This window comes from Ochotona curzoniae, unplaced genomic scaffold, assembly GCF_017591425.1.
Source record: "Ochotona curzoniae isolate NIBS_2020 unplaced genomic scaffold, NIBS_Ocur_1.0 contig_2318, whole genome shotgun sequence".
NCBI classification, from domain to species: Eukaryota; Metazoa; Chordata; class Mammalia; order Lagomorpha; family Ochotonidae; genus Ochotona; species Ochotona curzoniae.
Window position 1 is genome coordinate 13020864 of NW_024465419.1, and position 24728 is coordinate 13045591.

Genomic DNA, 24728 nt, shown 5'->3' on the forward strand with positions numbered 1-24728 from the left:
TGAGGCAGCAGGTGCTGGCTCCAGTGCGTGGAGTCCTGCCTTGCAGCAGACCTAGACCGAGTTCCTAGCTCCCAGCTTCAGGCTGACCCAGGCCAGGCTGTTGTAGATATTTGAGTAATGGACCAGCAAACAAGATTTCTCTCCGTGTCTTTCTCTCCCTCCGTCTTTCCCTCCCTCTCTCCCACTCTTCTCTTTCCCCTAGTATAAATATAGAAAAAATGAAAGCTTTAAAATAGAAGAGATACTTCCAGAGTAGCTAAATACAGAATGACCTTCCTGTGAGCAGGTCGGGGGGATGTTATGTTTTCGATGGGTATCTTTGAAGAGCACTTTGAGAAGAGTTTAGGAGGTAGCTGAGCTTGGAAATTTAAAAAAAAAAAAAACTAAATGTGTCTGAAACAAGAACTTGGGATTTCTTCAGTATTCAAGGCTGGTATCCATCTCCTCAAAGTTGTCTGGGCAACACATGTTTATGCTGTGCTGGCCAAAGTGCTGTAACATGGGTGTAAATGGCAAAGAGCTGTAAGCATGAATCACCCGAAGTTGAATAGTTGTTAGTTGAGAACTACCATCAAAACCAGGAGGAGAATGTTATAATATATAGTCAAACACCCTACTCTTCTAGCACTTCACAAAGTAGCTACAGCAAGTACTAAATAAATGTGAGTGAATGAATGAACTGTTGGAAAATGTATTCATGTCTTATTATTCTTTACTAGTAAATCTTAAACTTTCTAGTCTCAGGATGCCTTTACACTCTTAAAATTTATTCAAGATTCTAAGAGGTCCATTATCCTATGTATTATGTCAGTATTACAAAAAAATAAAACAAATGTTCAAAATGCCAAGACTATTCAGACATATTCTTATTACCCATCATGGTGATGGCATCCTGGATCCTTTCCTGTGTGTTCATGAGGAGATTAAGAATAAGATAAAGAACATCTTCATATTAAGATCTTTATTATTCTAAAAATGGTTTTTACTTTGGGACCCCCTTCTCAGGGACTCCCTTGGGTCCCTAGAGCACCCTGTGAGAGTAACCACTGTGCTGATATTTTCACTTACTGCATGAGTATCTTTAGGTAGGTAATACCTTTACATATCAATTGCTTATATAATAACATGGAATGGCAATGAGATAATCCAAGTAGTTAACAGTGGCACCCAGGGCCTTTCACTGATGTAACTGTTAAAGCTGATGATACCTGTATGCTAGAATTCCAGATGGAGTCCTAACTGCTCCACTTTTAATCCAACTCCCTGCTAATGGCCTGGGAAAGTAGCAGAAGATAGCCCAAGTGTTTCTGCCCCTGCACCCATGTGGGAGGCTAGAAGAAGCTCCTGCCTCCTGGCTTCAGCCTTGCCCTGCCCCAGTCATTGTGGCCATTTGGGGAAGAGAAACAGTGGATGGGAGATCACTGTCTCTGTCTATGTCTGTCTGTCTGTCTGTCTGTCTGTCTCTCTGTCTCTCTCTCTGTCTCTCTCTCTCTCTGTAACTCAGACTTTGAAATAGGAGAAAAAAAAAAGTTACACCTAGATCCAGACAACATGACTTCCAAACCCAGTTAGACTCATGTTTGCAAATTGGGCAAGTTACTTCTCTGCCTTCTGCCCCTCTTTCCTCTTCCTTAAAATGGAGTAGCAGTAATCACCCTTTGTAGACAGAGTGAGGGTTTTGTGAGTGAATATTCAAAGTACTCATACCAGGTAGAGTGCAATGTAGCCAAACAACATGTGAGAGTCAGGACGCCTTTGATCATCATCGCTGTCATATTAGGGCTCAGAACTTCTCTGAGGAGCTCGACTGAACTCTGTGGTTACAATGAGCGACACTCAGCTCCATCTCAGGGCCTCTTTGAGCATTTTGTGAGGTAGTTTGTGGAATAATTGGAAGGCAAGACTCATCTGTCCCTGCACAGAAGCATCAAAAGCCACTGCCTTGCTAAAGTACCGTGGTGTAAATCCCAACCTCTTCCTGGGCCTAGGATTTTTGGAAACTGAAAGGAAATGCTATCAAATGCTGTGGAAAAGGGTGAAATTGATGCCATCCTAAGCAAATCAGGGCTAAAATACCCTTTCTGGACCAGTCCAGAGGCTTCTGCTACCGGGTTACACTGTCTCACTTTCTGTCTCCTTCCTTGCCTTGCAGTTGTGTCAGTTCTGCATCTCCTCCATGGTCCAGCAAGGTATCCAGATCATTCAGATTGAAGACAAGACCATGATCATCAACAACACGCCATACCACATCTTCTATAAGCCTCAGTTAGTCGTCTCCACTCCATGTCCTGGAAAGGAAGTAAGCAATCAAACCCTGGTGGTTTTGTACACATTAGGATAAATTAACAATAAATAGGTAGGCTTAACACAGGGCAAATGCAAAGCGACCATCAAAGGAAGACAGGTCAAAAGCAATTCCCTGACTTTAGCTGTAACTAAAAGCCTGATGTCCTGTTCGGTGCCTCCAAGGCAATTAGCAGAAATCTAACCAAGCAGCTGACACACTTCAGCGGGTGCTGCCTGCAACACATCTGGCCAGCGGCTCCAGCACAACCCGCAAGCACATTGGCTAAACTACCACAAGCAGGAACAAGGGCCTCGTGATGGGCTCCCCAGTCCCACAAAACCAACATCTGCCTCCCAGGAGCCAGCCATGTGAGCAGAAAGCTGGGGCGGGGGAGGTCTGGGAGCAGCAAGCTGTGTGTGTGCAAAGACACTGACATGCAAATGTAGCAGCTCATCTCTGTTTACATACAGGAAGTAAAGCCAAGAATGTTTAGAGGGATTTTTACTTCAGCTCTTTGTACAATCAAAATGAACAGTTAGCTTTTTAAGACAATAAGGAGGGATTTAACAGAACTTAAAAAAAAACACATGTGCAACGTGGTAGGCTGTCATTTTATGCTAGTGAAACTTTGGTTTAGGAAAGTCTTACCTTTCTTTACCTGCCTCTGTAGTTTATCATTGCCCCTTATTAGCAACCTCTGAAATTTATTTGAGAACAAACAAATGGGATTCAGATCTTACAGTGTGCTTATGGTATTTATAAAAATGTCATCCTGGGTCTTTCAGGTGTTGATAAAATAAATAGGTGACCAGAAATTTCCCATTGACTACCAAGCTGGGAAACAGGGGTCACCAAGATTTGCACAGTGAGTGAGGACTTGACCAGCAATCAGTGTGTGTCCTAATAATTTTACTGCCTCTCCCTACCCATGAGTTCCTGGAAACATGATGAGGGGTCTTTATGCTGACATTTTCTCCTCCTTAAAATGGGCACAATAATGAATTCCCGAAAGAGTTTGAGAATTAAATCAGTAGAGGCCAGTATTGTGGTATACTGGGTTAAGCCGACAGCCTCGATACCAGCATCCCATATGGGCACAGGTTTGTCTCAGCTGCCCTACCTCCAGTCCAGCTTCCTACGAATATGCTCAGGGAAAGCCAGGTACTTGGGCCCACCACGTGGGGAATCCCAAAGAAGTACCTGGTTCCTGTTGCAGCCATTTGGGGAGTTGAACCAGTGGATGGAAGATTCTCTCTCTTTCAAATAAGTGAATCTTTTTAAAATAAAAGGAAAAAAAAAACCAGCCAAACAAAAAACCACAAAGATTGTCCCTAACCTCTCAAAGTAGTGGGGAAAATCCAAACTCCAGATTGAATGGCCGTCACTTTTCTGTGTGGCGGTCTGGACTGAGATTTTCCAGTGTGCCAGGAAGTGTGCACCAGAAGGCTGGAATTGGCATCAACTCCACCCTCAGGATAATCCTTAAGCATGACTTGTCCGTAGGCTCCCTCTCAGCTGCCTGTGTCCCTCAGCAAACCACACCCTTTGAGCGTGTCCGTACCAGTCCAGGGGGGTTCTCACCTCCAGCCCCTCTGTAGCATCAGGGTATTGTAACAACTGGTAGACCGTGAAGACCTTGTGTCACCCCAGCCCTGTGATGTTGGTCAGGGCCAGCCACTCAGACATGCAGCGACCACAGGGTCAGTTTATGATGAGCAGTCTTGGGGCTCCCTGGTACAGACAGCGTTTCTAGTATTCCATGGCTGCAACCTAACCACGTTCTGAGAACATGTGGTTTATGATTTCTTAGAAGTTGTGCTTTGGATAGCTTGACTTTGCCATCTTACCACAATTAACTTGCTCTTTCTGCATTGTGCCTTTTCAGAATCTCCGTGTTCCAGACAGTGCGACTTTTAGCATTTGTCCAGGTGGAGAGCAGCCTGCGCTGAAAGCCAGTTCCCTCCCTTGCTGGGACTTAACACCTGACATTGGCCAGTCAGAGGTGGAGACATCACTGCTTCAGAAGCAGATCCTGCTGGGCTTCTCTGCAGCCACAGGTGCCGACGGCTCACAGTGCTGGAGCCTGCCAGCTATAGTGAGACAGGAGTTTCCCAGGCAGAGTGTGGCAGTGCCCATCGGGGATTTTAGGGAAGACGGATTCTGTACCAGGTATTTTACGTGTGTGTGTGATTGCCTTTCTTGGGTCGTCAGTGTAGCTGTTATGATGCCAAAAGAGATGAGGATAGTTGCAGTGCTCCCCATATGCAATGCGAGGCTCTGCTTTTTCTCTTTAATGGCTTCTTCACATTGTATACAGTTGGCCAGATGTTAGGATCACTTGTGGGTGGACCCAGTGAACCTTATATGAGGCCTTCGTCTCATGGCAGCTTATAACAGAGAGAGCAGTGACATGGGTACCACCAGAGAGCAGCAACACATCATAGCAGAAGATTGCCTTCTTATAGGTATTCTTAGCTTCTATAAAATGATGAGAAATAATATGAGAAGGTCAAATTGGGAACGCTTTTTATTTTCCTGTATTTCACTTCAAAATGGAATTTTTCTTAAAAAAAAAAAAAGTCATTCAAATAGGTAGGTTAAGATAAACCCAGGTCACAGAAGGCTCCATTCTGTGGTTGTCCATGCATGCAAGCTGCTCTAATTCCTGATTATCAGTTATGCAAATCACAACCACAGAATCAAGCCAGTGACACGTAATGGTTTGTTCTACTAGCCTTGGTGGTTTTGCATGCAATACAGCTCTTCTCCAGCTGTCAGGAATAACATATCGATGCTATATGTAGCAACTACAAAAGAAAAGATATTGTAACTTTATGAGAGGTACCTTATTCTCTTGACTTTGAGGTCTTAGCCAGGCTAACTTTTTTCTTCATCTTTTTGAAAGTGACATACAGAAATTGTGCAAATGTTTGTTTTCATATATGTGTAATATTACACAGAGATTCTGTAATGTTATACAGAGATTTTTAATAATACTTGTTTTAGTTTTAAAGATTTGCTTATTTACTTGAAAAGCAGAGTTACAAAAAGAGAAGAGAGCAGGATCTTTCATCAGCTGGTTCACTACCCAGAAGGCCAACTGGGTATAGGTCAGGCTGAAGACCAGAACCAGCCGGTTCATCCAAGTCTCCCACATGGGTGCAGGAACCCAAGCACTTGGGTCATCTTTTGCTGCTTCCACAGGTGCCTTTGCAGGGAGCTGGATTGGAAGTGGAGCAGGTGAAACTCAAACCAGTGCCCAGGTGGGAGGTTGGCATTACCATCAGTGGCCTAACCCACACCCACCACAGTGCTTGGCTCCTTTAATAGTGTTTTCGAAGATAGCAACTTAAGTGATTTGTAATGGCAAGGTGTCATATGCCCTACACACAGCTTTTCTTTTCTTTTGTTTTTCTTCACAACATTTACAAAAATCCCTAGCATTGTAGTGGAGTGATTAGCCTTGTAGTCTGTTGGAGATGTTTAGCATGGTGAGCATAAGGAAGTGTGTTTGAAAGATGTGTGGACTCATGCCTGTAAAGCAAAACTTGCTTGTAAAACTGAAAAACAAAATTTAAATCAAAAGTTGAGTTGGAAATTAAGTTTAAAATTCTAAGAATTAGAGTATAATTTAATCTTCTCTATAAATATGACGCTAGCTTTTATCGTCGTCGGTCTTGGCCCCAACTTCCTTGGCTATCAGAAGGAAATTGTCTGAGGTTAGCTGGCCCACCTCTTTCAAAATTAGGCTGGCTGGAAAAAAAGAACTTTGCTGTCAGTCCAACAGCTAGATTCCAAAAATGAATTCATTTCTTGCTGTCGCATCTCCACACTGCTTTCCTCCCCTGAACCCAGCAGCACACAATGCCAGTGTTATGAAAGCGTGTTTGCCAAAGGCCAACAGACAAGTCACTGTGCTGTGTCTGATGATGCCAACCCGAGGGGCTGGCAGATGGGCTCACTGAGGTTGGCGGGATGGTAGAGGCAAGGCCCTTCCATGTCGTACTGACCTTTCTCAACACTGTGATTTCCCACATTCGGGAAATCATCTGACTTTTTGGATTAGTATTGACAAGCAGTCCATGTTAGACTTCAGGAATTTGTCCTCCTGTGTGATTCAAAATACCATTTTGTAAGTCCATAGGTTTCTGTGTCCGTCATAGAGAGCATGCTGTTTTTTCCCAACTCCAAATAGACAGCTTTGCTCCTGGAAGCCCCAACACAGATTCTGTAAGTGCTGTTGTCTTGCAAAAATGGACAGCATTAGGAGGCTGCCTGCATTTATAATGAAAAGAACACACACCAGAATTCTCTAGTGCTTCCCTTACAAGGCTCTCAGCACCCCTTTGACCAAAATTGACAAAGTACTCTCAAGGATTAAGAAAGGACCCCGAGTGAAGAGTATGAGGCTCGTATGCACAGAGGGACAGAACAGCAAGAAGGGCTAGCACAGGGTTCGCTGCAACTGGCTGGAGCTGTCGTCCACTGAGCTTGATTTCTTCTCTCTCTCTCTTTTTAAAGATTTATTTGTTTTTATTGCAAAGTCAGATATACAGAGAGGAGGAGAGACAGAGAGGAAGATCTTCCGTCGATGATTTACTCCCCAAGTGACCACAACAGCTGGTACTGTGCCAAACCTAAGCCAGGAGCCAGGAGCTCTTCTGGGTCTCCCACACAGGGCAGGGTCCCAAGGCTTTGGGCCATCCTCGACTGCTTTCCCAGGCCACAAGCAGGAAGCTGGATGGGAAGTGGAGCTGCCGGGATTAGAACCAGCACCCATATGGGATCCCAGGCGCGTTCAAGGCGAGGATTTTAGCCACTAGGCCATACTGCCAGGCCCACTTTTTCTCTTAAATAACTATTTATGTTTTTCTAATTTCATGATACGTTAAACAGAAAAAAATCAGCATGCATTACATTAGTATACGATAGTAAGTGAGAAGATAGGTGGCTTCTTTCTCTGGAAAACATGGCCTGTGAGTTACAAAACAGAAGGTATTTTAGAGTTCTGAATCCTGTAAATCCAGGGATTGTATTTCTCATCTATTCCCGGTGTTTGATTTGCTTGTTCCAGGGCTCTAGCACTGACATATCAAGAACACCTTGGGGTGACTTATTTAACCCTCTCGGAAGACCCCAGTCCTCGAGTGATTGTCCATAATAGATGTCCAGTAACGGTGCTTCTAAAGGAGAATATTAAAGGTATTTTATAGCATTAATTCAGATAATATGAAACTTATATTCTCCATGGAGATTTATGATCTGCCTGCTGCCTGAAATCTTATGAAGTCTGTTTGAAAATACTGTTCATGCCTCCTTGAGAAGTTGCTTTTCCCACGTGTGGGAAATACCCCTGAATCTTTGTCTTTAAGGTAATGAGCCTGCATATACCTTTTCCCCCTTACATTTCAGATATTCCGAGGTTTGAATTTTACTGCAAAAAAATCCCTTCTGAGAGCTCCATTCATCATGAGCTGTATCATCAGATCACCAGTTACCCAGACTGCAAGACCAAGGACCTACTTCCTAGCCTGCTTTTGAGAGTCGAACTGACAGACAGAGTAGTAGCCGAGTGGAGTGATGCCATCGACATCAACAGTCAGGGAACACAGGTCAGTGAGCCGTGGCTGTCACTGCCAAGGCCTCATGAAAAAGCCCCTTTTCTAAGCTTGTGTCACTGTGGTATCTAAGCATTGGTTTTCTAAATGCTAGGCTTGTCTTGGTGTGAAGCCACTTGCATATCCATGTCTACATCCTCATTAGGTTATAAATTTTCAAACACAAGTATATGTCTCCTAAGAACACCATACAGCTGTTTACCAGAGAGAAGCACTTGGTGAAAGCAAGCCATCTTGGATCTGATCCAAGGTCAGAAACGGAATAAAATTGTTAGACTCCTTTATGTGGAAGGTAGACCAGCTGTCTGGCTTTGGGGCTAATTATAACACCAACCTTTTATTAATTCTGTCTCTGAAAAGTTTGTATTTATATTTATATATGTGCCATATTAATATGATATTTAGTCATATATAGTATACATTTGAGTATAAAATAAATTATTTACAAATACATAAATATATATGTAATATGCATGTTATATATATAGGATATAAATATCTTATTTCTAAAACTCTGAAAATATCAGTGCAATAAACCTAAGCAGGGAAAATGTCCTCATTTCTTGCTGGTTACCTCGGGATGCTGGTGGGTTTCAGTGTTGCCAACAGCACAAGCAGTAACTTTTCCTTTCTGCTGTGCTTAAAGTTTATCACGTTTCCGTGTACAATTCAGTGGCGTTAAATAAGTCTACGGTGTTGTACAATTACTGCTACTTGTACATTTGTAAATCACTTTCATCATTCCAAGCTCTGTACCCACTAGCCAGCCACCCCTCCTTGCTCCTCCTGCCCCCCCCCCGTAACCTCTATTCCACTTCTGTGTCTGTGAGTTTGCCTATTTTAAGTACAGCAGATAAGTGGAGTCATAAAGTATTTATCCCTGAGTGTCTGGTTTATTTCACTGAACGTAATGTCTTCAAGGCTCGCTCATGTTATAGCAGGAATTAGAGCTTTGCTCCTTTTTATGGCCGAATCATATTGTGCTATGCTTTTGTTAAAGTGCTTTTACATTTATTGGTTCATTTGGTCTTCACAGCAAGCCTAAGAAGTGGGTTCTAGTGTCCTTGTCATGGTTGTAAAATGTATTTGAAAGTTACAAGTGTATGTACAGTAATCATAATGGTTATCATTGAAAAATCACTCAATTCCAGGCGTTGCACTAAGTTTGTCATTCTTATGTAACCTTCACAGCAACCATATGAACGAGGATTGTCATGTTCATGTTACAGAAGTGCAGGCAGAGAGCCCTCGACACGGCATGGCATGGGGTTCAGGTGCCCGACTGCAAAGCCCTGTGCTCTGTGTGTGCGTGCTACTTTTCTGCCAGCAGCTCCCACCTTCCCTTCCCTAATCCTCCCACACATTCTCTTCTCCCTCTCATGATTTAGTTAGAGCTCCCGGGAAGCCTCCTCATACAGCTCTGGAATGAGAATTTGCATTTGTTTCTTTAAATGATTTCCAACCAGGTCGAGATTCCTGGTAGTCAGACACCAGGAGTACCTGTCAACACAGTGAGATCCTAAATAAATATCCAAACGGCTGGATGAATGAGAAGACGAGGTTCCCGAGCGCGTGAAAGAGGCCAAGGGTGGTTTCAGGCCCGGCCTTGGACAGCTGCCACTCTGCAGCACAGAATAACAGAAGAGATGAAGCAGAGGTTGGGAGGAGAGCCAGGCAGGGCAGGCCCCTGGAAGGCCCTTGTAGGAGAATGGCAGCGGGTGTAGACTGGTGGGAAAAGGCCAAGCAAGATGGTGACTAGGTATTGTTGGTTTGAATGAAGAGAAGTGAGGAAGGAACAATAATACCTCGTCTCTCAAAGTGTGTGGCCATGGAGAGAGTGCGATCAGTGGAGAGGGGCCCTTCCTGGGAGAGCAGCCGGGCAAGGAGTGTGTAGAACAGGACAGCGGTGCCAGAGGGACAAACCCAAGATACAGCAGACTGAATCAACTTTTTCAGAAGAGCCACTTCTATTTGGCTGCTGAGGGAAGAGACCAAAAGGGACACAGATGCAGACAGATCTGTAGATGGATGGGGCAGGAAACCTATTGAGTTGCTTCCCAGTGGCCTTAAGTTTTTTGGATGGAATGCACTACTAGGAGACAATGAGGAGGAAGAAAGGTCCCTGACAGGTGTGGGAATAGCTGAGCAGCCTGAGGGCCACGCTCCCCTTGAATACCTGCCTTTGTAGTGGCCCCCAGCTGCCCAGTCTGTGCTTGGGATGACCAGTGAGACTGCTGGACCTCGGCCTTAGCAGACACTCCCAGCTCACTCATGTACAGAGTAAATATCACAGCTTTTGCAAAGACCCCTGACCTCCTCCACATGAGTTTGAGGGGTTTTTTTGAAATCTTGCTTATATATGACCCGAGAATTCTTTACAATGAGCAGTCTGCCTGCCAAACAGCATTTGGAGATTCCCATTCACTGTAAATTTCCGACAAGCCTTTGTAGTCGGGGCTACTTCAAAGCTTAGCCGAGGCACTCCCTGCAACCCCCTTCCCGCCTGCCACACAGGGGTGCATGAGGCCTCCTGTTCCCAAACATGCTAGAGAGCTGGGCACCAGCTGGCCTCCAGGCCTAGACTCCTGCCTCTGCCAGACCGAGGCTTGCTTCAAGTCCTGCGCGGTATCTGCCAGGTGATATGTGAGAGGAATCACAGTTAGCCCGGGGGCCTGTGTCCTCTGAAGAAGGGAGCAGCCTCTGGGAGGAGTGTTTCTTTCTGGAACCTTCCCTCAGCCTCAGGTCTCAGGCCCTGAATATGCAACTGAAAGGTAACTTGAACAAGCAAAAATCAAACACCATAAAATCCCCTGCTGTGCTGCCAGGAAGGGAATTCCTTTTGTGATCAGTGAGCCTGGTCCCAGGATACTGTCATATTGTACCTTTTTTTTTTTAAAGACCTATTTATTTTTTTATTTGAAATGCAGAATTAAAGAAGTAAAGACAGAGATAGATCCTCCATTTGCTTGGTCATTCCCCAGATGGCTGCTAAAACAAGTTGGGCCTGTCTGAGGCCCAGATGCAGGAGTCTTCTCCAGGTCCCCACTTGGGTGCAGGAGCCTGAGGACTTAGTCTAGCTTCTGCTGCTTTCCCAGGCCATATGCAGGGAGCTGAATCAGAGTTGGAACAGCCAGGACCCAAACCATTGCCCATATGGGGTGCCAGTGTTTTTTTTGCAGAGGCTTAGCCTGCACTGTGCCAGCCTATGTATCATGTTTAAATGGAGTGGATGTGTGGAAAGTAGTTTTGTAATCTCAGAGAAGTTGTCTTTGAACCAAGACTCATCAGGAAGATCGAGGGCATGCATCACAGGAGGCAGACTGAGAAATCGCTGTGACTTTCTTGGGGTCATGTGCCAGGCTCACAGCTTGCCAGGGGCTTGTTGTGGTTACTCAGCCAGAGCCCTGAGCCGGGCAGCTGTGCCTCATAGCCCTGACTGCAAAGTGGGTAGAAGCAGTCTTCAGGCTGGACAAAGATGTAAAAACAAAAAGATGGCTTTACCAAAATGACCACTTTTAAGTCCTAACTTTGATCCTGTGTTAGCATATGGGATTCCAATATTTGATCATCAGATGCCTTTGTCTTGGAGTTAGGCAGCATTATTTTGCAAAATTCAACACAAGGTACAAAGGAAGCAGTGTAATTACCATTTTACCAACAAAGACACTGTGGAGCATTCTGCTTATTTATTCAGTCAATAAGTACTTCCTTGAAAACCTGGTATGAGGACCACATAAAATAACACTGAAGAAGCTCTTGAGCTTAAGGAGTTAACATGACAGCAGAGTGTCGGCAAACAGTCAAGCATTGATCGTGTTCTTAAAAGCTCTGCAGAGGGCCAGGAGGAAAGGTGCAGTTGTACCATAAGACTGCTGCAGACTAGGGGCAGGCCTCATGGTGCAGCAGCTTCAGCAGATGCCTTGGGTGCTGCTGTCCCATTATGAGCACTGGTGTCCCATTATGAGCACTGGTTCAAGACTCAGCTGCTCTACTTTCACACCAGCATTCCTGGAAAAAGCAGATGGTCCGAGTGCTTGGGAATTCCAGGCTCCTGGCTTCTGGCTTCAGCCTGGTGCAGCCATTGGAGCCATCTGGGGAAGTGAACCAGTAGATGGAAGATCTCTGTTTCTGTAACTCTGCCTTTCAAATATACAAATCAAGGAAGCCAGGGAGGAAGCATAGATTGACTGCAGACTAGGTGTTTTGTTCTGTTTTGTTTTTTAGAGATTTATTTATTTTTTTATTGGAAAGTTAGATTTACAGAGAGAAGGAGAGACAGAAAGATCTTTCATCTGCTGGTTCACTTGCCAAGTGGCTGCAGCAGAACTGAGCTGATCCACAGACAGGAGCCAGGAGCTTCTTCTGGGTCTCCCACACGGGTGCAGGGTCCCAGGGCTTCAGGCCATCCTCAACTGCTTTCCCAGGTCACAAGCAGGGAGCTGGATGGGAAGTGGAACCACTGGGATACAAACCAGCGAGGAAGGGCTGCAGACTAGCCCGAGAGCTCAAGGAGTAAGTCTCTGGGTGAAGGCCTAGCATCTGTGACTTTGTGGAGGAACAAATGTTAAGTAGACGAAGCCGAAAGGGCAGCGTGTTTGAAGTCCTGATGAGAGAGAAGGGACAGGGAGAGCAGGCAGGCAGGGCAGTGAGGCAAGGTCCTGGCTGCCCTGTGCAGGATTTGGCTTTTGTCTTAAGAGCCAAGGGAAATCATTGGATTCTTGACGAAAGGTGGTTTCTGAGGCGTGAAAGCAGCAAAGAACAGTGTGCAGTGTGAGTCCCCCAATGTGAATCCGACTGATTCCTTACAGGGTGAGTGTCTTTCTGAAGAAGATCAGTAACTCTTGTAATCTTTCATTCTTACCTGTGTTGAGTAGAGTCAGTATCACTGCTGTTTCTTCCCAAATTGTTTGTATTTAAGGGGGTTGGAGGGAGTGACAAGCCTTCAGATTTATAGAGCTCTGTGCAATTTACAAAATGTCTTCACAAACACAGTCTCCATTCTTCATTCGTTTGCTCAACCAGCTTTTATTGAGGACCTATCAAATGGCAGACCTCAAATAAGGCACAATTCCCCACCTTCAAGGACTTGAGTAATGACATAAATGCACTAAAGTGGAGCAAGTCTCAACACAGAGCCTTTGATCACTGCACAAATCCAAACACAGGGCAGTGACTTTTCTGTTCATTCGCCGATGGGAGCTATATGAGGTCTAATGAGTTCTCAGCTACAGGGGGCTCCCACCCAGAGGCCCCGTTACTGTTTGTCCTACGCCGAGCTGCAGTCACTGCCTGTCCTTTGAAGTCCTACCCCAGCTACATGTCCTGCAGCCTGCAGGTTCATCAAACACAGGTTAGAGAGTTTTCTGAGTAACTCTTTCTGTTAGTGCGGCAATTCTCCTGGCATCTTGGCTAAGAGGGGCTCCCAGTGCCACATTCAGACCTGGTTCCAGGGGTGACTGAGAGCTTCCGCTTCAACCAACTGGACTCTGTGTTTCATAAGTGGTACTTGTTCACTCTTGCTGTACACCCCAGAGCACAAGACAGGCCATTCCTGTCCGCTGCAATATCAGTATCTTCTCTAAGTGTTCCCTATTCAGGCCAAACATTTCTGGTCCTCGGATTCAGTGCTTCAGCAGACGTAATTTCCAAACCCATCACCACAGCTTCCCTCGTCTTGAGTACACCAGTGTGTTATGTTCTCTGGTGCAAACTCAGGCAGCTGGAATTACACACAGTATTCTGACTGTGGTCAAGCCAGCTGTCACCTCCCTCGGCTTCCATTAATAAAGTGGAAGAACAAGTTAACTCTTTTATTAATGAGTTCTGACCATTATTAATGAGCTTGTGGTCAACCACATCCCCCAGGTCTTTATCATACAACTTGATGTACAGTGGACTTCTTGAACTCAATGACAGGGCTTGACAATTGAATCTTGCTGCTGTTGGCTTAGTCCAGCTTGTTGAAATTAACTAAAAAATAAATACTGATGCTGTCATCTAATACATTAATACCCATGGTAGCTTGATGTCATCTCTAGATGTGGTGAACACATGCCTTCTACATGTGTAGCCAAGTCATTAATAAACGTGTTGAGCAGGACAAGTCCAAGGCCTACACATTATAGAGAACCCCTGGGCACTGCCCTAATGACTGATTGGGTCAACCAGTAACATGGCAAAGCTCACATTTGTTTATTTTGTTTTTAATGTTTATTCATTTTAACCTACTCACAAAGCAGAGTGACAGGAATAGAAAGAGACCTTTGACCCACTAGATTCACACACCTGCCAGGCCAAGTACAAAGCCAGGAGCCTGGAACTGCATCTGTGTTTCCCACATGGGGTCAAGGGCCCAAGCACATCGCCTGCTGGCTGCCTCCAGGGAATCCTCAGCGAGAAGCTGAACTGGAAGCTGAGAGCTGGACCTCTTACCAGCACACTAATGTGGTATATGGGTGTCCCATGCTGTAGTTTACCTTTTCAGCTGTCCCACAATGCCTGTCTCTAGCTCACATTTCTTAAATAAGAACATGCATCTAAGGGCATTTTTAAACCATACTATGTAAGATATTTTCTTACATAAGGAATATTGTCGGACACTGTGGATTGCCTTGGTGAAGTAGGCCTCAAATATGTGATCAGTCTGGTTGTTACAGATCACACAGAGTAGCACTGATGCCTAAACCAGCCTTCAGTCAGGAAGTTTTACATGGAAAGAAAATTGTCGTTGCAAGTGAGTGTCTGACTTCACAAATGTGCAAAGTGTTTTGGCTTCTTGCTTACTTCACTCGCTTTCCCTTATGCCCCATACCAGAGCCAGGCAAATAGATACCAGCAAATTGGCACCCACTTCTGAGTGTCTTCCAGGCACCCTAGTCTGGGGTCTCCTTTGCATTCGCCTTGTGACAGCTTTGCAAAGATATGTGGGAATAGGCGTTTCTCTAGCACATCTTCCCAACAGTACACAGAGACAGAATGACATCCAGGACACCTGCTGGCTTTTTTTTTTTTTCATCCATGTATAATATTTTCTACCTTGGCCACCTTGTCATTCATTCCCGTTCATTTCTTCTTAGGAGATCTAAGTCCTCCTAAGTGCCAAGCCTGGTTTCCCAGCTGCCCGTGAGACATTCTAGCCTGGGGGAACCGGAAGTACCCCAAGCTCACCAGGCCTGAAACTGCGGCGATCACCTCCCATAGCCAAAAGCAGGCCTCTCCTAGAGTTCCTGCTTCAGTTGAGGTCCTCACTATTATCCCAGTACAAAAACCTTAAATAACATTGGTATAACTTTTCACTGAATGCCTGATTTATCTCAGACATGTTAGAGGTTTAGCCCCTTTCATAGTCCTTAAAGGTAGACGCTGCCTGTAACTCAAAGATTGACCTGTACAAGGTAGATGTACCCAGATGAAGCCCAGGACCATCTGCTTCTAAGCTTTGCTAGCATCTTCTTACTGTGTCCCTGCCTTCCTTATTTGGTCCTCCCTGGGCCATCCAGTATGTCACCAGGTTCTTCAAGAACTTCTTCGGGGTATATCTGAGAGCTTTGCCCCTTCTTTCTGTGGCTAGGATCTAGTTCAGGCCTGAGGTTCCGCATCTGTGCTGCAGAGAGCTGGCCCCTACACTCTCAAACCCGCCTAAGTGGGTCCTAACACACAGGGTGCAGCCCGGATACAGTGATGCATTCCAGCAGACTACTAAAAATAGACCAGCACCTGAGGCCAGGTGGCCGGCCTAAAGGTTAGGGCCAGTCCCCAACATAATCCTGAGACCGCCCCCCCCCCGCCCGCCCAAAGTCTAGGAATTCTTCCTCTCATGATTTTCCTGCTCAAGATATTCTTTTACAAACTTGTGTTGAATGTAAGTTGCAAATTGTATATTTCTTTCTTTCGTGAAAAATCAGTATTAGCCAAAAATCAACTGAACAGATAAAATGCTTAATTAGTTTATTTTCACATCAGTATAGACATGAACAAGGCAAATGTTACACTATCTTCAACTAAAGACACAAAAGGAAGGCAGAAAGCTTTCATTTTTAAGAACTCGTTTGAGGGGAGAACGGTCTTTAGGAAAAGTGTTGGATGGTGGATGTGGTAGTTGGGATAGGCCTGCGGGGAATGAAGGAAAGACAGTTCACCTCATCCACCTAACAGAGAAAGTAGCAATGGGAGATGGGCAGGATCATTCAGGTGTAAGGGAGGGGATTGAAGGAGAGGAGGGGCCAGAAAATGGACTGTGATGAGAGCTGGAGCCCAGGAAGTGCAGGCCTCTGAGTAACTGGCAGCTGACATTTCACTTGGCTATCACACTGTGTGCTTCAGGGTGCCCCTTGGTTGTCCGTGGATCTTCATATATCCATCCATTTTGGGAAGGGGCCTAAAAAGGGGGAGATCTGGAGAGAAAGACAGAGATCTGCAGGTCTACCCCTTGTTACTACCACGTGTCTCCTTGTAATGCATGTATGGTAAAATCCAACTGGTATAATTCTTTAGGTTACAGTGTTATTGGTTATCATTACAGTAAAAGATGCACCAGTGAAAGGCAGGACCAGGGCCTGGAATGTTAACTTGCATGGTCCTGTGTGAGAGAGGGCCTGTCTCATCAAGGTGCTCTAACACAATTCAGAAGGCTAGACAAGTCTGTTTTGTGGTTCACATGGCAAGTCTCTTACTATGTTTCCCAGATCTCCTATTAATGTGAACAGAAGAAAGTGAAAAAGAAATTTAAAGATACTGACTGACAAGAACTGGCTAGGTTATTCTATAACAAACAAATATATTTATATGTCCCCTTGGCCACCAATCACTAATGCATGCTCTTTCTCACACGCACAAGAACACACACAGCTCTTCTCCAATATTCTAACCAGTCCCTGCATCCCTCTGGGAGCCCCGCCAGTCTGAGTGATGCTGGTTCTGGACATCACTTCTTTTGCTCTGAAGATCTGTGAACTTGTCTGTTCCACCCTCTCTGTCATTTTACCAGACAGAAAAACAGTGATGACCCTTGCCGACCGGAAATGGGAGACTATGTGACGTAGTCTCTGAGGGCATATTATGGGGTGTGTTCCCTGCAAGCAAGAATGAGGTTATCCCTGAGCCCTCTCAACAGGGTCTGTCCTCCGGGACATCTCCCTCTGCCACCTTAAGCCTGAGCATTGAGTCTCACCTACTCTGAGTCTAAGTTTATGAGTCTATTATGTACTGGTATTTTCTAAAAGCTCTGTAGACTTCTTTGATTCCAGAGAATTCCATGTGCTAGTAACCATGTTTATGTCCCTCTGTTTTACAGAGAGAAGGAGAGGCAGAAAGATTTTCCATCTGCTGGTTCACTCCCCAAGTGGCCACAATGGCTGAAGCTGAGCTGATCTGAAACCAAGAGCCAGGAGATTTTTTTTTAGTCTCTCTAGCAGGTGCAGGGTCCCAAAGCTTTGAGCCATTCTCTACTGCCTTCCCAGGCCATAAGCGGGGAACTGGGTGGGAAGTGGAGCAGCCGGGATACAAACCAACACCCTTATGGGATCCTGCATGGCAAGAATTTAGCTACTAGGCTGTTGCCCTGGACCCGTGTATGTTTTTCTTAAAGATCAATTTATTTGCTATCCTGCCTTTTTCTCTGTGCATTTAACAGCTTCTCTGGGAAACAGAATCTGAATTGTTTAAATTTTTTGCTAAAGTGGCTTTCATAGTTAAAAGCATGGACAATGAGTGGAATCCCTAGTCAGGATTAAGCTGAATATTAATCTGCCTAATGTTCAAAGGCCTTTTTATTTTAACACCTTGCTGTTTGGGTGTCAAAACAACATGCTATGGAGTTGGTGCTCATAAACAGCAGTTCATTTCTGGGTCTAGTTCAGCTTTGGGGCTAGGAAGTTCACCAGTCTCAGTGTCCCTTGAGGGCCCAGTTTCTGGCTCAACGACAACCATCTTTTCCCTAAAATCTTGCCTAGCAGGAGGAGGGAGAGGCTTCCGTGGGCCTCGTTTTAAATGGTTACTCATTGCTTCCCTAAGGTTCCTACCTCCTAATACCATCACCTTGAGGATTACGATTTCAGCATGTGAATGTGAGGGAACGTAGGCATTCAAATCATAGCAAGTGCAAGAACCGTTTCTGACGTTGTGAAATGCCCTACATTAATGGACTGTTTCTACTCACTTTCACTTTTATTTATAACATGACCAACGGTCTCATGTGACTTTCCCTTCTGCTTCAACCAACACACATGATTTTTGTTTCTAGATCTCATCTACCTGGTCAGTAAGCCAGGGTCCCATGTTTTAGATTTCTGCTAGAATCCTGTTCTGTTGCAAATATTATGTCAGTAGTATGAGCTGTTGTAATGGCAGTTAGGATATAGCATTTATTTCCTATTCATGCTACACGCCCAGTGTTTCTCCTTAGGTGGTTCTGTCCTACATGGCCCCTCAGGGACCCACGCTGGTGAAGGCTCCTTTACTCATCTTGTGTCTGCCCCGTTATAACAAACCATCCCTCAGTCTGGTAACATTCCCTACACCTCCGCTCTGAGACTGCAAGGTACCTCATTATCTGATTACTTGGCTTTTTCACCCAATGGGGCTGTGAGTGACTTGTACATTTGTGTCTTCCTTGCATCATTACAGGGACTACTGATTCTTCCTACTCTTTGGCATATTTCTTGAAGATTGGGTTGAGTGACTAGTTAAGCTATCAGACCAAAACAAGGATGTACTTTAAAGTTCTGGGTACCAGGCTACAGGTGTCTGATTCCTCTGTCACTTCATTCCCCAACTCCCTTATCTCTGCCACTGTACAAAAAAAGGCCAAATTGTGTATTGTTTCCCTGTATATGATTGGCTACAAGGCCTATGGCCTGTGTTTCTGCCATTTCTGCCAGTGAGTAGAATGGACATCCGGCCAAAAAAAAACATCCTTTTAGAGTCCAGGTCTTTGACCAGGAAAAGCACTAAAAGGTTCAGGTTAATTTTCTCACTTTCAGAAGTCTTTCAGGTGGTTAACAGAAACTTAAGTTTGCTTCATCTTTATGATTAGGAATGAGGGACAGTGGTTCTGGCTTTCAGCTCTGTCTGCCAGAAGCCCAGGTTATACACTGAGGTGATGGACAGTCATAGAAACGGGGGGAAATGGATGGCAGCATCAGCCTGTGCCAAATAGTCAAGTCATCTTTCAGCCCAAGAGAGTAGTTGACTTAAAATTGTGTGACGTCCAAAAAGATGACTTATATAAGTGGAAATCGGAATACCACTTCTTTTTTTTTTTAAGATTTATTTTATTTTTGTTGGAAAGGCGGATATACAGAGAGGAGAGACAGAGAGGAAGATCTTCTGTCCAATGATTCACTCCCCAAGTGAGCACAATGGCTGATGCTATGCCGATCAGAAGCCAGGAGCCTCTTCTGGGTCTCACACACAGGTGCAGGGTCCCAAAGCCTTGGGCCATCCTCGACTGCTTTCCCGGGCCACAGGCAGGGAGCTGGAAGGGAAGCGGGGCCATAGGGATTAGAACCGGCACCCAAATGGGATCCCAGGCATGCAAGGCAAGGACCTTAACCACTGCGCCACTGCTCCGGGCCCAAGAGTGGTGCTTTTTCGGAATACCACTTCTTTCACATCCATGAGCAGAGTTGTTTTTAAGCCATTAATTACACTTTGAACGAGATATATTTATGTAGTTGAAAGGCAGAATGACAGAGGGGGAGAGAGAAAGAGACCTCATGTGTACTGGTTTACTCCTCATATGGCCATGAACCTGGATCCAGGTTGTACCCAAGAGCCACTGCTCTGTCCAGGTCTCATATCTGAGTGGCAGGAGCCACCCTCTTCCAGTGCTTTCCCAGGTGCATTAGCAGGGAGCTGGGTCAGAAGCAAAAGAGCTGGGACTCAAACCAACACTCTGACATGGCATGCCAGTGTTGCAGGTGGCAGCTTGCGCCACAGTGTCCTCCCCAACCCCTCCTAATTATGTTTGAATGCCAAATTATATCACAGCCAAGTTCTTACCCTAGAATAAATAGAGGTAAATTTGGGATACGGAGTTTGTTAAAACAGCTGTTTTTGCATAATAACCCAGTTGAGAAACATGACCATAGAGAATGCAGATCTGAACCTGCCTGCCCTTAAGAAGTTTGCAGTCTCATCCGAAAAACAACTAAGTTCAGCAAAATCGTGCTTCAACACTATAAACAGCTAAATACAAAAATAAAAATAGACGAGACAGCTGAATAGTAATCTATAGCCATTTGGAGGTGTATGGAATCCGGTTGAATATAAACCAAAAATTGAAATGTCTATGAAGAAGTCACAGGATGTAGTTAAGAACCCGCATTTTCCTATTAACATACTGTTAATCAATACCATGTCAATTAATGCCATAAGGTTGTAAATGGTTGTTGATGTTATGTCGGGGCTTTTAATTGATTGGAATGATACTTTGCTGGTTTACCTTCAGACCAGAGATGGTCTCACCAAGAAATCATTGAGCCCACTAGGATAATAAGGCACTGGACTTTATGCTTGGTAAATACTTCCAATGAAAGTATCTCAACTGAATTTGAACTGTGGTAATGCAGCAAGGTGGAGAAATCCACCATGGGGAGAGGGTTCGGGGAGGGGTGGGGGGAATCCCAGTGCCCATAACACTGTGTCACATAATGCAATGTAATTAATAATAATAATAATAATAAAAGATATGTGTGAAGATACGTGTGTCCTGTACTGGAGTGGCTGGGTTTTATACCAAGCTCCAGCTCTTGCTCATGCAGACTGCACAGAACTCTGCAGGCAGCTAAGTGATGATTCAAGAAATTGGGAGGCCTGGTTGAGTTTTGGGCTGTTATGGACAACTAATAAGTGAATCAATAGATTGAAACATATGGTCTTTTCAGTACATAAACAAGTGAGTTAAACCATATTGTGTCATTTACTCATTCAGATTTGACCTTAAATATGCTAGCTGATTGCCGGATGTGGCCATTATATGCTTGGCATATGGTTAGTTTCTCTAAGCAACTGAATTTTTAATTTCACTTACTTTCGTTGACTTTAAATCTCAAACTGCATACTTGAATCAGGCATTAAGAAATATTTAAATGAGTTTCATGTCTTTTGGGCATGTGATTCTACTATTTCACATGTCAAAGAAATGAAATCTAAATGCAGAACAAACATTTTCAATAAAAATTTGGTGTACAAATGGAGTGCAAGGGTGTGAGTATCGAATAACCAAACTATTGGTACAACTATTTCATTAATAGTTTTTTATATAGTTTATGAAGCAAAACTGTAATATTTTGGATGTATTGCATAAAATGTTAAAGTTGTGAAAAATCAAAAAAAAAAAAAAAAAAGAAGTTTGCAGTCTGGTGATTAGTTGGATATATACACAAGTAACTGTAATACAAACCAAAATCTGATTAAAGAGAATGCAGCAGGAAGTCCCAAGCTGAGGAAGGGAACAGGAAAATTCCAGAATGGAATAAGGCCTTCTGTGCATTGCATATGAGAGAGTCACAGGAGTTTGAAAGGACTTGTAAAGGAGAGTCACTTCTAGGCGCACAGAATGGTGCATGGCAGACAGAAGGCCTAGGCTGGAGCACAAACCTTAGAATGAAAAAGCAACAGCAAAAGAAGAGCTGGCCTGGGCCCCAGGAGGGTGAAGTAACAGCCGAGCTGCAGGGAGTAAGAGAGGGCAGCCTCGGGCCCTGGAAGCTGGAGGGAGTTAGGGTTTCTGAAGGAGAGGCCATTGCACAGGAGAAATGCCCAGTCGGCCCCCTCCATGTCTCAGAATAAGAACTCACCCATTACTTGTCAGACAAACACCTAGCTGTGTGCCTGCATTCAGGGATGGGCAGTGTTGCTGTCCAAACAATAATAAGGAGCCCAGCTCTGGACCAAAATGGAATTACAAATAATCGGAATCCACATTGCCAAGCATGTGGAGGCTCTTGTCACTTTCTTCAGGTAATCTTGGCTGTGAACATGCTGTTCTGAGACTTGTTTTTCACATAGTTCTGTTCTGTTTTCAAATATTTATCCACTTAAGCAACACTGCTATTTAATGCTGAAAGGACATCTGTTCAGCCGGCCTGGCACCTGGCTCCTGAGATAGAACTTGTTTTGAGTCCAAGTCTCTCTTCTCTTGGTGGAAAAATGAGCAAACTCAACCTCTAACATTCTCACTACAAGTTCCATGATTGTGATATGTCTTACTGGGGTGTGGGTGGCAGGAAGTGAGCACTCCAGAGCCTTCACATGTTTTTGCACACTACATTTCAAGTGCTGCATTGTAGGGATTTCCCCTCAAAGATTCATATGTGCACATAAAGCTGGCCCCACGGCCGGGCTCCAGCCTTACAGACTATTTGCCGATTACAGAGCAGAGAAATGAAGATGCTTGTGCCCCGTCATCCGTCAGTATTTTGCTTTTTCTATGAACCTTACAGCTGGATATTGGAAAATCTGGATTTGATCGGTCTTTCTTTCTTTCTTTCCTGTTCTTCATTTTCAAGTCAGCCAAATAGCCAATACACATGGCTATAAAGTATTTGTGGCACTGAGTCAGAACTGGACACTTGAAGCCGGCCATTTTAGCATTTTCAGTAGTGGAGTTTCATTTTAATCAGATTGTGAGTTTTTCTGGTTGTGTTTTTTTGCAGGTAGTGTTCTTAACTGGCTTTGGCTATGTGTATGTGGACGTCGTGCATCAGGGTGGCACCATCTTTATCACTGTGGCCCCGGAAGGGAAAGCAGGACCTGTTGTCACCTCTACCAACAGGTAGGCCACGTCGTTTTCTGAGAGCAGTCCTGGGAGCTTTCTGTTACAGCTGAAAGCATGGTATTTACTGCTCTGTGGGATCCCTGCAAAAATAAAACTTTGGCTAATTATTGTATAATTTGTAAGGAGGTGGTTATCAGCATCAAGTCATGCACAGAGTAGGCAGCTGTCCGCCATCTTTAATGGCACTCCTTCCTGTCAGGTGATCACACCATTACTGCAGCATGAACTGCATGTGAAAGCATGTTCACGTGACGGTCTAGTACTTGATGTAAAACACCCCGCAAAGCCACACTTCCTGCCTGACCTGTTGCCATCAAGTTTTTTTTAAAGATTTATTTATTTTTATTACAAAGTCAGATATACAGAGAAGAGGAGAGACAGAGAGGAAGATCTTCTATCCGATGATTCACTCCCCAAGTGAGCACAACAGCCAGTGCTGCACCAGTCCGAAGCTGGGAACCAGGAACCTCTTCCGGGTGCAGGGTCCCAAAGCATTAGGCTGTCCTCAACTGCTTTCCCAGGCCACAGGCAGGGAGCTGGATGGGAAGTGGAGCTGCCGGGATTAGAATCGGTGACCATATGGGATCCTGGCACATTCAAGGCAAGGATTTAGCCGCTAGGCCACAGCGCCGGGCCCTGCCATCAAGTTTTAAAGGCATGAACCAGACAAAGGGTTAATATTCTTAATGTAAAAACGCGTGTAATTTAATTGGAATAATGTGAAGGCACTCCATTCAAAACAAAATAAGGACAAAAGGTATGAACAGAGAATTCGAGGAAGAAGTGTAAGTAATCAAAGAAATGCAAACAGGGAGAGTCACACATTCACACTTAGAAAACGTACCTGAAAAGAATGAAGGGGAAAGACAATCAAAATGGTAATAGATGTGGGGATTGTAAGGGACTGTTTATTCATTTCCGTTTTTTAATTTTCAATTACAGTATTCATTTTGCAGTCAGAAAAAGATTGAAAATGTAAAATAATACTAACTTTCATGCATTTGCTTAAATGGTTCTTTGAAAAAGCTACTTTGCTGTTCACATACAGTTAACTAACTAGTCTCTAACTTAAACTTGATTAATTTGGATTTATAATATTTCAGTGTTAGATAGAATATAATTTTTGCCTAGAAGTATTTGTGAGAAGTTAATAGGAGAAGAGCAGGCATTCAACCTATCAACTGAGATGCCCTCATTGCACGCCACACTTATGTAGGTTCGATTCCCTGCTTGAGCTCCTGGTCCCAGGTCCCTGCCAGGCAGAGCCTAGGAGGTGACGGTGAGGGCTCAGGAATTGGATTCCTGCCACCCATCTGGGAGAGTGGCTCCAGGCTCCAGCTCCAGCGCTTGCCCTGGCTCCGCCCAGCTCTGGCTCCGCCCAGCTCTGGCTCCGCCCAGCTCTGGCCCTTGTAAGCACATGGGCAGTGAAACAGAAGATGGGATCGCTCTCTTTAAGTCTCTCTTCCAGTCTCTGCCCCTCAAATCTTTAAAATAATTCATTAAAAAACCATAACAGTTTTACAAAATGAGAGACTAAAATTTGAAAGGCATAGCACAAAGTTTCAAGCCTACACAGTATTTCAGAGCAATTTACCTAAAATATAAATGTTTATGTAGCAGCCCTCACATATTCTGAAAATAGGTATGCGTGTAGTTGGACTTCTTTCATTCATGTATTCAGCAGCTCTTTGTCAAGTGCTTGCTGTAAGCCGGGTGTTGTTCTGGGCTACAGGTGTCTCTGACTGCAAAGAGCATCAACCGTGCCCTTTGTTCACAGTCACAGAAGTGGATGGGAGAGCAAGGACCCAGACACAGACAAAATAAAAAAGGAAGTAATATGCTGCAGGTCTACAGGGCTTAAAACAAGACCCAATAAGAGAGGTCAGGAGTGTCAGGCCCTGGGGGACAAGGAGAATATCGTTGTAAAAGAAACCCTCACTGAGGAGTTAACATTCGAGTAAAGACTTGAAAGCAAGACAGGGCTGGTGACATGACTGTGGGTGATCTGGCTAGCCCATCCTGAGAGAGCATCCGTAGTTCACTGCAG

The 24728-nt window shown here is 44.5% G+C and overlaps 1 protein-coding gene across 2 annotated transcripts in view; it reads left to right on the forward strand.

The window, feature by feature from the left end:
• Positions 1-24728, forward strand: part of VPS13B (vacuolar protein sorting 13 homolog B) — a 595475-nt gene that overhangs the window by 550946 nt on the left and 19801 nt on the right. For both annotated transcript variants that reach the window (XM_040972638.1, XM_040972637.1), the window contains exons 51-55: positions 2153-2299; positions 4173-4456; positions 7362-7489; positions 7700-7899; positions 22560-22678. In XM_040972638.1, the coding sequence (XP_040828572.1) occupies positions 2153-2299; positions 4173-4456; positions 7362-7489; positions 7700-7899; positions 22560-22678 (878 nt within the window). The remainder of the gene's footprint in view (positions 1-2152; positions 2300-4172; positions 4457-7361; positions 7490-7699; positions 7900-22559; positions 22679-24728) is intronic.